The sequence below is a fragment of the Microcaecilia unicolor genome, chromosome 5, assembly GCF_901765095.1.
Source record: "Microcaecilia unicolor chromosome 5, aMicUni1.1, whole genome shotgun sequence".
Lineage (NCBI taxonomy): Eukaryota > Metazoa > Chordata > Amphibia > Gymnophiona > Siphonopidae > Microcaecilia > Microcaecilia unicolor.
In genome coordinates, this window is record NC_044035.1 from 214,873,960 (window position 1) to 214,887,266 (window position 13,307).

The 13,307-nt window shown below is 44.9% G+C and overlaps 1 protein-coding gene across 1 annotated transcript in view; it reads right to left on the minus strand.

Annotated features, from left to right (window-relative positions):
• KCTD19 (potassium channel tetramerization domain containing 19) overlaps positions 1-13,307 on the minus strand; it is a 580,310-nt gene that overhangs the window by 88,933 nt on the left and 478,070 nt on the right. The window contains exon 15 of the mRNA XM_030205019.1: positions 3,916-4,070. Within this exon, the coding sequence (XP_030060879.1) occupies positions 3,916-4,070 (155 nt within the window). The remainder of the gene's footprint in view (positions 1-3,915; positions 4,071-13,307) is intronic.

Consider the following 13,307-nt stretch of genomic DNA (forward strand, 5'->3'; position numbering starts at 1 on the left):
ATTGAGCTGTGCTGAGAGAAGTCTGGCTGTACTTGGACTGTGTTTGAAACAGCCTAGCTCCATTGAACTGTGCTGAGAGAAGCCTGGCTGTAATTGGACTGTGTTAAAAACAGCCTGACTTTATTGAGCTGTGCTGAGAGAAGCCTGGCTGTACTTGGACTGTGTTTGAAACAGCCTAGCTCCATTGAACTGTGCTGAGAGAAGCCTGGCTGTACTTGGACTGTGTTTGAAACAGCCTAGCTCCATTGAACTGTGCTGAGAGAAGCCTGGCTGTAATTGGACTGTGTTAAAAACAGCCTGACTTTATTGAGCTGTGCTGAGAGAAGCCTGGCTGTACTTGGACTGTGTGTGAAACAGCCTAGCTCCATTGAACTGTGCTGAGAGAAGCCTGGCTGTAATTGGACTGTGTTAGAAACAGCCTGACTTTATTGAGCTGTGCTGAGAGAAGCCTGGCTGTAATTGGACTGTGTTAGAAACAGCCTGACTTTATTGAGCTGTGCTGAGAGAACCCTGGCTGTAATTGGACTGGGTTTAAAACAGCCGAGGAGCTGTTGAAGAAAAGAGGGCTGGGTTGCAAATCCCAAAAACAGGCCCAAGAAAGAAGAAGAAACACATAAAGAGGAAAACAGAGAGCTCGGTGCTGGTGGTGAGGGGGCTTCACGGACTTAGCCAGTAGGAGCATTGTTTACAATATACATATAAAAAATAAACAACCTGCCTCCATGAATACGGGGGCAGAACTGATGGACTGGACTTAGAAGCATCAAAAAGTTTCTTGTGTTGGGCTTTGCAACTCTTACATTTTCTTTTTTGCATTTTAGAACAGAGTACACAATTAGAAGTTTCATGGTCAGGTCTCTTATCAAGCAGCTAAAGCTTGGAACATTCTACCAATATCTGTGATTGGCTTTTCCTGTTATTCTTTGTTTCATAAAGCTATAAAAACTATTATGTTTAAGAAGTATGTATTGTCACGTTAGAATGCTATAACTATTATATTAGGTCTGCTTTATATTCCCAGTTATTGTCATTGGTTACTCTTATTGTAATCCGCTCTAAATCTTTTTTGGTGTGAGTGGAATATAAGTCCTAGGTAAAGTAAAGTAAAGTCCCAGCCATGGCAAGCACCAATTGTAAGGGTCAGTCACCGAGATGACCTTGCCAAACCACAAACACTTTTTAAAACTATGCCAAACCACAAACACTTTTTAAAACTACTGAGAGTTTAAAGGGACATCAGGGTAAAAATAGCTGAAGCAAAATCAAAAGGCTCAAAAATTTCTTTTAAAGAGAAAAATAAGCTTCACCAGGTCTAAGAGGGCTAAAAGAGATGTGAAAAAAACACAAAGTAAACTTATACAGGTCAAAAATAAGTAAATAAATTAGAAGGAGAGGAAATTAAAAGAAAAAAGTAAAAGGTCCTGTGTACCAATGGAAGGCACAGGCAAACAAAAACCCCATGCTGAGGAGAACCGAAACATGTGACTGCTCTGGAAAACAATACTACTGGTCTTGCATGTTCACATCAGTAGCGTAGCTACAGGTGGGCCTAGGTGGGCACATGCCCACCCATTCTTGGTTCAGGCCCACCCAGCAGCAGCACCACATTGCTCTGTCCCCAGGGGTGTGCTGGTAAATTTTTAACAACAGGCTCTTTCTCTGGACGTAGCCAGCTCTGCAGTTGGAAGGGCCAGGGGTGGCCGAGGGGTGGGGTGGGAGAGCAACACTTGCCTCTCTCTCCTCCCTCCCTTCGTACGGGCACGCTAGGCATACCTTTGCTGGCAGCCAATAAATGGACTGCCACCACTCCCAATGTCTTGCTCTGAGCAGCATGCTGGAACTTCTCTCACATGCTCGAGAAGTCCCAGCCTGCTGCCCCGAGCTGGAAACAAGGAACGGGGAGCAGCAGTATATTTACTTGGCTGGCAGGGCTCAGCATCCCCACCAGCAAAGTAAAAGATAATTCAGCAGGGGGCCCAAGCCCACATTTTGGTAGCCAGCTTTAAAGTAGCCATGGAGGGCCCTACTTTAATAACCGGCTCCCAAAATTCTTAAAAACTTAACAACCGGCTCTTGCAAGCCTGTGAGAGCCTGCTCCAGCACACCACTGTCTGTCCCCCCTCTCCTCCGCAGCGTCCCAGCATCTGTGCTCCTGTCTCTGAACCCAGCCCTCCCCGGCATACCTTACAGGCGTCCTCAGTGCCTGCAGCGATTCATTCCCACTGCTTGTGCCGGCCCTGCAGGCTTCCATCTGCTGCGTTCTGCTAGACAGGAAACAGGCGATGACGTCAACGAGAGTGGGATATGGCAGATGGAAGCCTGTGGGGCCGGCACAAGCAGCAAGAATGAATCACTGCAGGCGCTGAGGATGCCTGTATGGTGCACAGGAGAAGGATGGGTTTCAGAGACGGGAACGCAAATGCTGGAACGCCACAGAGGAGAGGGGAGAGATGTGGGGTAGGTGAAAAAAAATCTATTTTAAAAAATATCTCTGGGAAAATATTGGTATGGAAGGGGGGGGGGCACGTGTGCATGGAAGGGCCCATCCAGTTTACCTCTGGGCCTATCCAAAATACTGAGTCTGGCTACGCCTCTGGTTCACATCAGTTGAGAAGGCACCTGTGCATGCATTGTATGACTCTGCTAAAGGCTTCAGAAGGATCCAGAATGCTGGGCAGCATCCGTGCTGGGCTCCGTCAGATGACATCACCCATTTGTAGTAACATAGTTTTCCTGCTTGTCCTTGGAGGAAAAAAAAGGCATTTTAAAACTTTCAAAGTGTAAATGATTGGGAGTCAGGCCTCTTTCAACTAAAAGAGAGTTCTGGAATAAGAGAATCATAGGATGAGGGTAACAAGGGTAGACTCAGGAAATATCTCTTTACAGACAGGGTAATAGTGGTGTGGACAGCTTCCCAGTACTGCTAGATGAGATAAGAAGAGTACCACAATTCAAGAAAGCATGGGACAAGCACAGAGGATCTTCTGAAGTAGAAGTGATTGTAGAGGATGGGATGCTGGTTTGGATGGTCAGCTTGGACAGACCATGTGGTCTTTTTCTGCTATTGTGTTCTATTTTTCCAGATTCCTCATGTGACATTCTCCATCTCTTCCTCTGTTCTGTCTGTTTCTTTTCTTTCCTGTTCTCATTTCTCTTTTCCTTATTCACCTCTCTGTTTCTTACTACATTAATGCCTCTAACTTTCTTCCTTCGTTTCTCCCTTTCTTTTAACTCACTAGCATCCTTCTTTTTACTTCCATATTTCCCCCTAGTTCATCTTTCTCTGTTTCCTCATTTTCCTCCCCTCCATTCTCTCTTCGCCCACCATTTTCTACAACTTTATTTATATTAACAACATGTAACATGCTTGGTGAATTAATCATAGATCCGTAGTCCAGTTCAATAATGTTATAACCTCATACTGTACTTCCAAAACCCAAAAGAAAAAAACCTCCTTAAACATCCAGTCTGAACCTCCAGTTAAAGTTAGGATTTGTTTTTATAATGAAAAACTAAAATAAGATAAAATAGGGAATATTTGTGAATATAACAACTACAATGTGGTATAAGATTGCCCAATAAAATGCACTGTTAAAACTAAAAGTAGAATATATTTAAATTAAATTTAAATGTTATTCCATATCCCACTCACAACATTAAAACAGACACAAGGACATGAGAAAAATAATTTATTCTCACCTCAACTGCCTATATTCTCATGTGTGCTTCCTTTTTCCAGGTGATTCCAGGAACATACATCAGAGGAATAGGTAGCCTAAGGTTCTTTGAGACTCAACAGTATATCTATGTGTTCTAAGGTAAAGCAGATAATACAGTAGTCTCCTGCAGCTACCAGAAAACTTCAGCTGTTTCGCAAGATATGTGTAACAAAATATCTGTAAAACTCATACTTACCCAAAGCCTGTTCACAAGGCGCACAATTTTTGATGTGATTTCTTTTGGATCTTGATGCCTTATTGAATCCAAGATGATATCAGTTAAGAAAAAATGGCACTTTCTAGCATAAAACATTTCTTCATGTGACATATTGAAACTGAGAAAGGGTATATCTAAAAATAGATTTAAACAAGAAAATATGCATGAAAGAAAATGTACAAATATTATATTATCTTGTTAAAAAAGTGCATTACTGACCCTTGGCATAGTTGATGTTTTACGGTACAATAATTGTGAAAAAGCTATTATGAAACTGAAAAGAACGAGTTGAAAACAGCAAGACAAAGAGGTCTATGGTTTTAACACAGAAGGTTCAATAATCAACATTAGGTGCATTGGTGCAAATTTCCCTAGGTGCTTTTACTTGTGAGTTTAACACAAATAATCAAAACAAACTACACCAAAATTATTCATAGAGATTTGTACCTGCCTTCTTTGCAGTGGTGGAGCCAGAAGGCAATTTTTGGGTGGCCCAACAGTTCAGATGGGTGGGCACCAGGGTTGCCAACTTTTTGAAATTCAAAAACTTGCCACCTGATGCCCCACCCCATGCTCCACCTCTATCCCACTCCCAATAACTTCAATGAGGGTAGCAGTGCAGGCTTCAATGACTACAGGCCACATAGAGGGCTAGGGGGAAGTACAAGGGATTGCACTTTTCAGCCTCCATTGAGCCTCGATCCCCAAACACACATACTTAGCCTATATAGCAAGACCAAACACTTTTCAGCATATCTCTCCAGTTACATGCTGTAGAAATGATGCCAGAAAGTATAGTCTAGTATTAAAATTCTGCAAATAAATTTTGCATCCACAGAACCCCCTGGCTTTCCCCCAATGGGTGCAGAGCAGAGTTAGGACATTTCCCCATAAAACTCACCGTAATCTCAACAGCCACCACATACCTGTAGTAAATAAAACAATCTATAAAACAAAATGTCACTCATAACCTAGAGCAAATCTATAATGCGAGCACTAATTTCCAAAACAAGGATCCTACCTATGAAAAAGGCATTGCTTTACATATTACAGAGAGGACCTAAAATATCAATACATCTATTGGGAAAACTGAACAAACCAAACTTACTACAGAAGTCTACACAGAAAATTCATGCTAACAGAATACCTCGATCCCACACATGGAACAAAATGCTAAATATAGAATAATTGACTACAAATTATAGAAATAACAACCAAAACCCCAGGAAGCCAGACCTTGCATGCAATACAATACCAGAAACACAGAAAGAAATGCATTTCCTCCTGTGCAAAATATAAAGATAGTACATGACAGGGATGGTGTTAGAGGAGTGCAACTGGAGCAATTGCTGTTGGTCCCCTGGCCGGAGAGAACCACAAGCATGATGAAAGCTGAAGGCAGTGCAGCCTGGTGATGGGCTTTGGGGTTCCCTCCCAAATTTATGGCCTGGGCTCCAGCCATGTCTAACACCAGCTCTGGCAAGATGTACATTCCAAATCTGACATATTCTAATCAGAAAATAGAAAATAAAACTTTTTCTACCTTTTGTTGACTGGTTATTTTATTTTTCAAATCAGCTTGGTCCTAGTCTCTGGTTTCTTCTTTCCTCTGTCTTAACTCACTCACCAGAGTCTCCTATTTGTCAAGTCTTCTCTCTCCATGTCTACCATCCATCTCCCATCTCTGTGTCCCCATGGTTCTTTGTTCAGTATCTCCACTATGTTCAAATTCCTGCATCCATCACCCTTTTTCCCCCTACCCATGTCCAGCATCATCCCTTGTGAACCTATGCCCTCCCTTGTCCAGTACCTCCCTTCTGAGTTCCTATTCTACCCTATGTCTAGTATCTCTCCCCTGTGTCCATATACCCCTCCCTTCCAGTGTCCAGCATAGCCTCCCTATTCCCAAATCCCCCCCCCCCCCCCCGTCAGGCATTGTCATCCCCATATAGCATCTCACATCTGTTTCTGTATTTCCCCTTTCTCCCTCACCCACACCAATGTCTCCCTCTCTCTCTCTTCTGCAATCCCACCTATCCAACTTCTCTCCTTCCAGCTTTTGGCTCTTCCACTGTGAGTTAAAAATTTGTCTCCCTGTTTCTTCATCCCCTTGACCCATCATCTCATCTCTCCCCTTGGTGCAGCACCTCTGTTCCTTCCCTCCAGTCTCCCCTGCAGGCCTTCCCTCCAGCCTCTAGCCCCCCCCCCTCCCCCACAGGTCTAGCACTTCTCTCCCTTCCTTCCAGCCTGCCCCCCCCCCTTGCAGGTCCAGCAACTTCCTTCCTTTCCTCCAGCCCCCAGCCTCTCCCCTTTGTAGGTCCAGCACCTCTCTTCCTTCCCTCCATCGCCCTCCCACTATTGCAGGTCCAGCACCTCTCTCTCTTGCCTCCAGCCCCCCCCCCCCCCAATAAGTACATAAGCACTGCCACGCTGGGAAAAGACCAAAGGTCCATCAAGCCCAGCACTCTGTCTCCAACAGCGGCCAATCCAGGCCCCAAGAACCTGGCAAAACCCCAATTTAATAATGATCAATGGACTTTTCCTTCAGAAATCTGTCCAAACCCCCTTTAAACTCAGCAAGTCCAGCACCTCCCCAATAAGTCCAGCACCTCTGTCCCTTGCCTCCAGTCAGCTACTCCCCCCCCCTTTGCAGGTCCAGAACCTCTTCCTTACCTCCAGCCAACCAGCCAGCTCCCCCCCCCCCCCACACTTTTGCAGGTCCAAAACCCTATCCCTTCCCTCCAGCCAGCCCCCCTTTGCAGGTCCCAAGCCTCTCTCCCTTCCCTCCAGCCAGTTAGCCTTCTCCCCACCTTGCAGGTCCTGAACCTCTCTCCCTTCCCGCCCACCCCCCCAGGTGCAGCCACTGTCTCCCAGCCCGCCCCTCTCCCACCCTGCAGGTACAGCCACTTACTCCCAGCCCGCCCCACAGGTCAGCATTACTCTGTCCTTTTTTCTCCCTCATTCTCACTGCGCTGCTTGTAGTTTAAATTAAGGGCACCAGCCGACAGCGATTCACAGACGGAGACCCACTCCAGGGCCTTCCCTCTGCCGCGATCTGCTCTCTGTCGCAACTTCCTGTTTCCGAGAGGGTGGATTGTTGCAGAGGGAAGGCTCCAGAGTGGTTCTCTGTGAATTGCTACTGGCTGGCGCCCTTAATTTAAACGAGACACTTCGTGGTGGGGTCGAGGGAGGGAAAAGAAACTTCTCAGCCACCATGATGCCCGATTGCGATCCACTATTTTTAGGTGGGCCTTGAGTGGAAATGGGTAGGCCTGGCCTCACCCGTGGCTACGCCCCTGCTAAAAACACTAGCACACCTTAGTAAACAAGGCTCTTTTTTTTTTTTTTTTTTAAAGAGAAACATATCAATTAAAAAGTAATTAACCCCAGAAATTTACATACCTCAGTTTAGATACTTGCAGATTTTAGGCTGTAGAGCATAAAAGGCATTAAAGTTGTAAAAAAAAAATGCATAGTCCCATTCTACTGACCCTATAGTATACCAAACTTTCAAAAGTGAAAGCTGTCCCTCCAAACTTTTATAGCCTTTATTTCTGTTATTTGTAACCACACTTCTGGTACCTTTATGCTCAGTGAGTCACATGTTTTAAAACTGCTGTCTCCTATTATGGTGAGTTTATACTGGAGTGTAAAGATCTATTACTTTTTTGATTCATTCTAAAAATTGTAATTAAAATAAAAGACTTAGTTAACAAGGGAGGTATACATCATCACAACCAATCTAATTTATATTTTTTTGCTGTACTTTCTCATGGGATCTGTCAGGCCCACTGAGAAGGAATGTGAGCCCTTGTGCTCAATGGAGGAGAGTTCCTCCCTGAGCTGTCGGCCAACCCCGAGTTCCCCCTGTGTCACCCTCCATTCCCCAGGGGTTGAGCCCCCAGGTGCAGGAAGCCAACAGCAGGAAGAACTGAGTCCAGAACAAAGTCCATGGGAGAAACAAGGACCAGAAGCAGACAGCAGAGGAGACAGGAGCGGGTAGAGGTCAGTACCAGGCAGCAGACAGAAGTCAATACCAGGCAGCAAACAGTCGCAAGTCCAGAATCAAGCAGAGGTCAAAACCAGGCAGCAAATAGTAGCAAAACCAGAAGCACTGCAACTACCCAGGAAACTGAATAGAAGCCAAAGCGTAGAAGGACTGGAGGCAGGGCTTTAAATAGGACAGAAATTAAGCCCAAACATGCACAGCTGTATTCAAGAGGGCATCTCTGGTGGGGGCAGCCATCAAGCCCAAATATGGGCTTCCTTCCTGAGGCTGCCCAGCTCCAAGATGGCCGCCTCAACCTAAGGCGCCCACCTCTGAGATGGCCGCCCTATCCTGGAGATGCCCAAATCCAAGATGGCCACCATATTCTCAGATGCCCATATCTTGCGTAAACAGGGAACGTGACAGGATCTATGAATGAGTTGAGAGATGTGCTGGAGGGGATTAAGGTTCTTGTTTATTTTGACAACAGTGTCCTATTAAAGTAAATTGAGGATCACCTGCTAAGAATTAGGCAAGCAGTAACCATCTTGTGACACAAAAGTGAATAAAGGTACAGTGCAACAAAAGCAAACACATGGTAGGCTGAACATCTATATTCTTCTCAATCATCATAAAGAAATAATCTAGATAAGATTAACAGGAATAAATTTAACCACTGGGTTCTCATATCTACGAAATGGGTAAAATTATTTACTGTTCAGTGTAACCTAGTGGTTACAGTATCAGACTAGGGAAACCAATCTGATTTCTCCCATTGATGCTCCATGTGACACTGGGCAAGTCACTTCATCCTCTACTGTCGGTACATCCTGAAGGCTCCATTTACTAAGCCATAATGAAACAGTGTTAGACATTACAAAGAAAAATATTGTACGATTTACTAAACAGTAGGACATAAATATCCAGTTTAAGAAATCACACCGTATTTTTCCTCATGTTGCTACAGCCAGGAAATTCGCATGTTCTCTGCCTTAGAAATTCATGATGGTAGCCTCCTATATCAGGACCCCCTCCTTTTAAATAGATCAAAAACATTCCCTGATCCTCCTGCCATGCACCTCTTCCCTATGTGGACTATAAATGTACAGGATAATGAGCCATTATAAAGCCCTGCCTCTAATAGACCTATAGGGATTTTACTGTACATAAGTAATGCCATACTGGGAAAAGACCAAGGGTCCATCGAGCCCAGCATCTTGTCCACGACAGCGGCCAATCCAGGCCAAGGGCACCTGGCAAGCTTCCCAAATGTACAAACATTCTATACATGTTATTCCTGGGATTTTGGATTTTTCCAAGTCTGTTTAGTAGAGGTTTATGGACTTGTCCTATAGGAAACCGTCCAACCCCTTTTTAAACTCTGCTAAGCTAACCACCTTCACCACATTTTCCGGCAAAGAATTCCAGAGTTTAATTACACGTTGGGTGAAGAAAAAGTTTCTCCGATTTGTTTTAAATTTACTACACTGTAGTTTCATCGCATGCCCCCTAGTCCTAGTATTTTTGGAAAGCGTGAACAGACGCTTCACATCCACCTGTTCCACTCCGCTCTTTATTTTATATACCTCTATCACGTCTCCCCCTCAGTCGTCTCTTCTCCAAGCTGAAAAGCCCTAGCCTCCTTAGTCTTTCTTCATAGGGAAGTCGTCCCATCCCCGCATTGCCCTTCGCTGCACCTTTTCCAATTCTACTATGTCTTTCTTGAAATGCGACGACCAGAATTGAACACAATACTCAAGGTGCGGTCGCACCATGGAGCGATACAACGGCATTATAACATCCTCACACCTGTTTTCCATACCTTTCCTAATAATACCCAACATTCTATTCGCTTTCCTAGCCGCAGCAGCACACTGAGCAGAAGGTTTCAGTGTGTTATCGACGACGACACCCAGATCCCTTTCTTGGTCCGTAACTCCTAACATGGAACCTTGCATGACGTAGCTATAATTCGGGTTCTTTTTTCCCACATGCATCACCTTGCACTTGCTCACATTAAACGTCATCTGCCATTTAGCTGCCCAGTCTCCCAGTCTCGTAAGGTCCTCTTGTAATTTTTCACAATCCTGTCGTGAGTTAACGACTTTGAATAACTTTGAGTCATCAGCAAATTTAATTACCTCGCTAGTTACTCCCATCTCTAAATCATTTATAAATATATTAAAAAGCAGTGGTCCTAGCACAGATCCCTGAGGAACCCCACTAACTACCCTTCTCCATTGTGAATACTGCCCATTTAACCCCACTCTCTGTCTCCTATCCTTCAACCAGTTTTTAATCCACAATAGGACATTTCCTCCTATCCCATGACCCTCCAATTTCCTCTGTAGCCTTTCATGAGGTACCTTGTCAAACGCCTTTTGAAAATCCACATACACAATATCAACCGGCTCCCCTTTGTCCACATGTTTGTTTACTCCTTCAAAGAATTGAAGTAAATTGGTCAGGCAAGATTTCCCCACACAAAAGCCGTGCTGACTCGGTCTCAGTAATCCATGTCCTCGGATGTGCTCTGTAATTTTGTTTTTAATAATAGCCTCTACCATTTTCCCCGGCACCGACGTCAGACTCACCGGTCTATAATTTCCCGGATCTCCCCTGGAGCCTTTTTAAAAATGGGCGTTACATTGGCTACCCTCCAATCTTCCGGTACCACGCTCGATTTTAAGGATAAGTTGCATATCACTAGCAGTAGCTCCGCAAGCTCATTTTTCAGTTCTATCAGTACTCTAGGATGAATACCATCTGGTCCAGGAGATTTGCTACTCTTCAGTTTGCCGAACTGCCCCATTACGTCCTCCAGGTTTACCGTGAAGTCAGTAAGTTTCTCTGACTCGTCCGCTTGAAATACCATTTCAGACACCGGTATCCCACCCAAATCTTCCTCGGTGAAGACCGAAGCAAAGAATTCATTCAGTCTGTCCGCTACGTCTTTGTCTTCCTTGATCGCCCCTTTTACCCCTCGGTCATCCAGCGGCCCAACCGATTCTTTTGCCAACTTCCTGCTTTTAATATACCGAAAAAAAGTTTTACTATGGTTTTTTGCCTCTAATGCTATCTTTTTTTCGTAATCCCTCTTGGCCTTCTTTATCTGCGCCTTGCATTTGCTTTGACACTCCTTATGCTGCTTCTTGTAAGTCTTGGTAGGGCCAAGAGGCTGGATATTCAAAAAAAAGGAGGCATATTTTGCACAATATATGACCTATTTTTGAGAGTATATCTATATAAATAGTAACATAGTAGATGACGGCAGAAAAAGACCTGCACGGTCCATCCAGTCTGCCCAACAAGATAAATTCATATGTGCTACTTTTTGTGTATACCTTACCTTGATTTGTATCTGTCATTTTCAGGGCACAGACCGTATAAGTCTGCCCAGCACTATCCCTGCCTCCCAACCATCGGCTCTGGCACAGACCGTATAAGTCTGCCCAGCACTATCCCCGCCTCCCAACCAGCCCCACCTCCGGCTCTGCCACCCAATCTCGGCTAAGCTTCTGAGGATCCATTCCCTCGGAACAGGATTCCTTTATATTTATCCCACGCATGTTTGAATTCCGTTACCGTTTTCCTCTCCACCACCTCCCGCGGGAGAGCATTCCAAGCATCTGCCACTCTCTCCGTGAAAAAATACTTCCTGACATTTTTCTTCAGTCTGCCCCCCTTCAATCTCATATCATGCCCTCTAGTTCTAGTTATATATTTCCCTGTGGAAAAAAGTGGGGTATAAATGTGCAAATAAATAAATAAATATTGTGATAAACACAGGACATGGACATGCCCTACCCTAGGAGGCCACCAGAGGGCGCTCGTCTAGTGGAAAGCCTGTAAGTTGCCAGGAACTGGTCACTAGAGGGAGCCCCAAAGGGTAATGACCTGAAGGGACAGCAAGGGGGTGCTCATAGTATAGGACCTGCCCTACCCTGAAGAGGCCACCAGGGGGAGCTCTCAGGCTAGAAGGTTTCTATAGTGACCAGAAAGCCTCACTAGAGGGAGCCCTTGAATAGACAAGCTGGGTCTAGATGGCTGGGGAAGGAAGGTTATCCCTTTAGGAGATAGAAAGTTGGAGAGAGTTCTGGTCCTGGACCTTTCTGGAACCAGGGGGGAGGGGCCCAAAAGAGGTGTAAAGGATTATTAGCCACCCTATAAAGAGCACCCTCCAAGAAGAGAAAGGAAGGAGACCTCCAAGAGGAGAAGGGGAAGGAACCGCAACCACCAAGAAGCCAGAAAGAAAAGGAGCCTGGGGGAAGAAGAAAAGGGGACCTCCAAGGAGCAGGAGAAGGATCCCAATAATGAGAAGAAGGTACTTACCTTGCTATTGTGATAATGAGGATAATATCTGTTCTAGAACTTTAATGTGAAGAAACATTGAAGGAAATGAACTAAGAACAGGACTAACAGCCGTGGGGCGGAGGATAGGACTGTGAAGTTAAAGTGAGAGTTGAAAGTCCTGTACAGGGGAGGTGGCTGTTCTAAACTGAGACCTGGATCCCCTATAAAGTGGGTTCAGTTCACAAGTGATTTGAGGAACTGTTTGCTGAAAGAAGAATTCCCTGCTGTAATTTGCCTAAGAGGTGGTTAATTTGCATATTCTGCTGAACTCTGATAGGAAAGCGTTGTGTTCTCCAGGAAAGGTGCCTGGAAGTTGTGGCACAAGTATATGGGAACTGCAACCTGTTACCCAGGGAACCTCGAAAGGAGGGGGTCAAGAACAGGAGGACTGATAACTGAGGAGCAGTCACCTTAAGTTTAAAGATGAGACTACAGCATGCCATGGAAAAGAATTGTCTCTGAGCCTCTCTTAGAGTTAAAGCTCTTGTGAGCCCTGGTGGTGAGTTTGTAATACAGGATAGGAGCCACGAGGGAGCCTCAGCTCATAAGAGTATCCCAGGGGAAATGTGCTGCTAACTATGTTTTACAAAGAAGCTGGGCTACTGCAGAATCCCGGCAGTAGTTCCAGCAAGTGCTGTGCATCATTTCTGGTGCTCGTAAAATATATATATTTTTTAGTACCGAGGTTTACCTGGCTATAATCAGGCATTGCCACCTGGTAACCACCAGGTTAGCGCAGGACCCTTAAGGGCTCCCCCAGGAAATTGCCATGCGGCAAATGCTTAATTTACCACATGGCCATTTCCTTTTTTAAAACAAAGAAAACTCCTTTTACCTGCTGTGGTAAAAGGGGGCTTCAGCATGTGACAAACTCGTATGCCGGATGCCACCGCAGGGGTCCTTTTACTGCAGCTTTGTAAAAGGACCCCTAGCTCTGTGTAAAAAATCATTAAAAAAAGAAAAAAATATGTTTTTTTCAGTGCTGCAGCCTAAATGGTTTTCCATGAGCTATACTTCTGATTGTAATGAT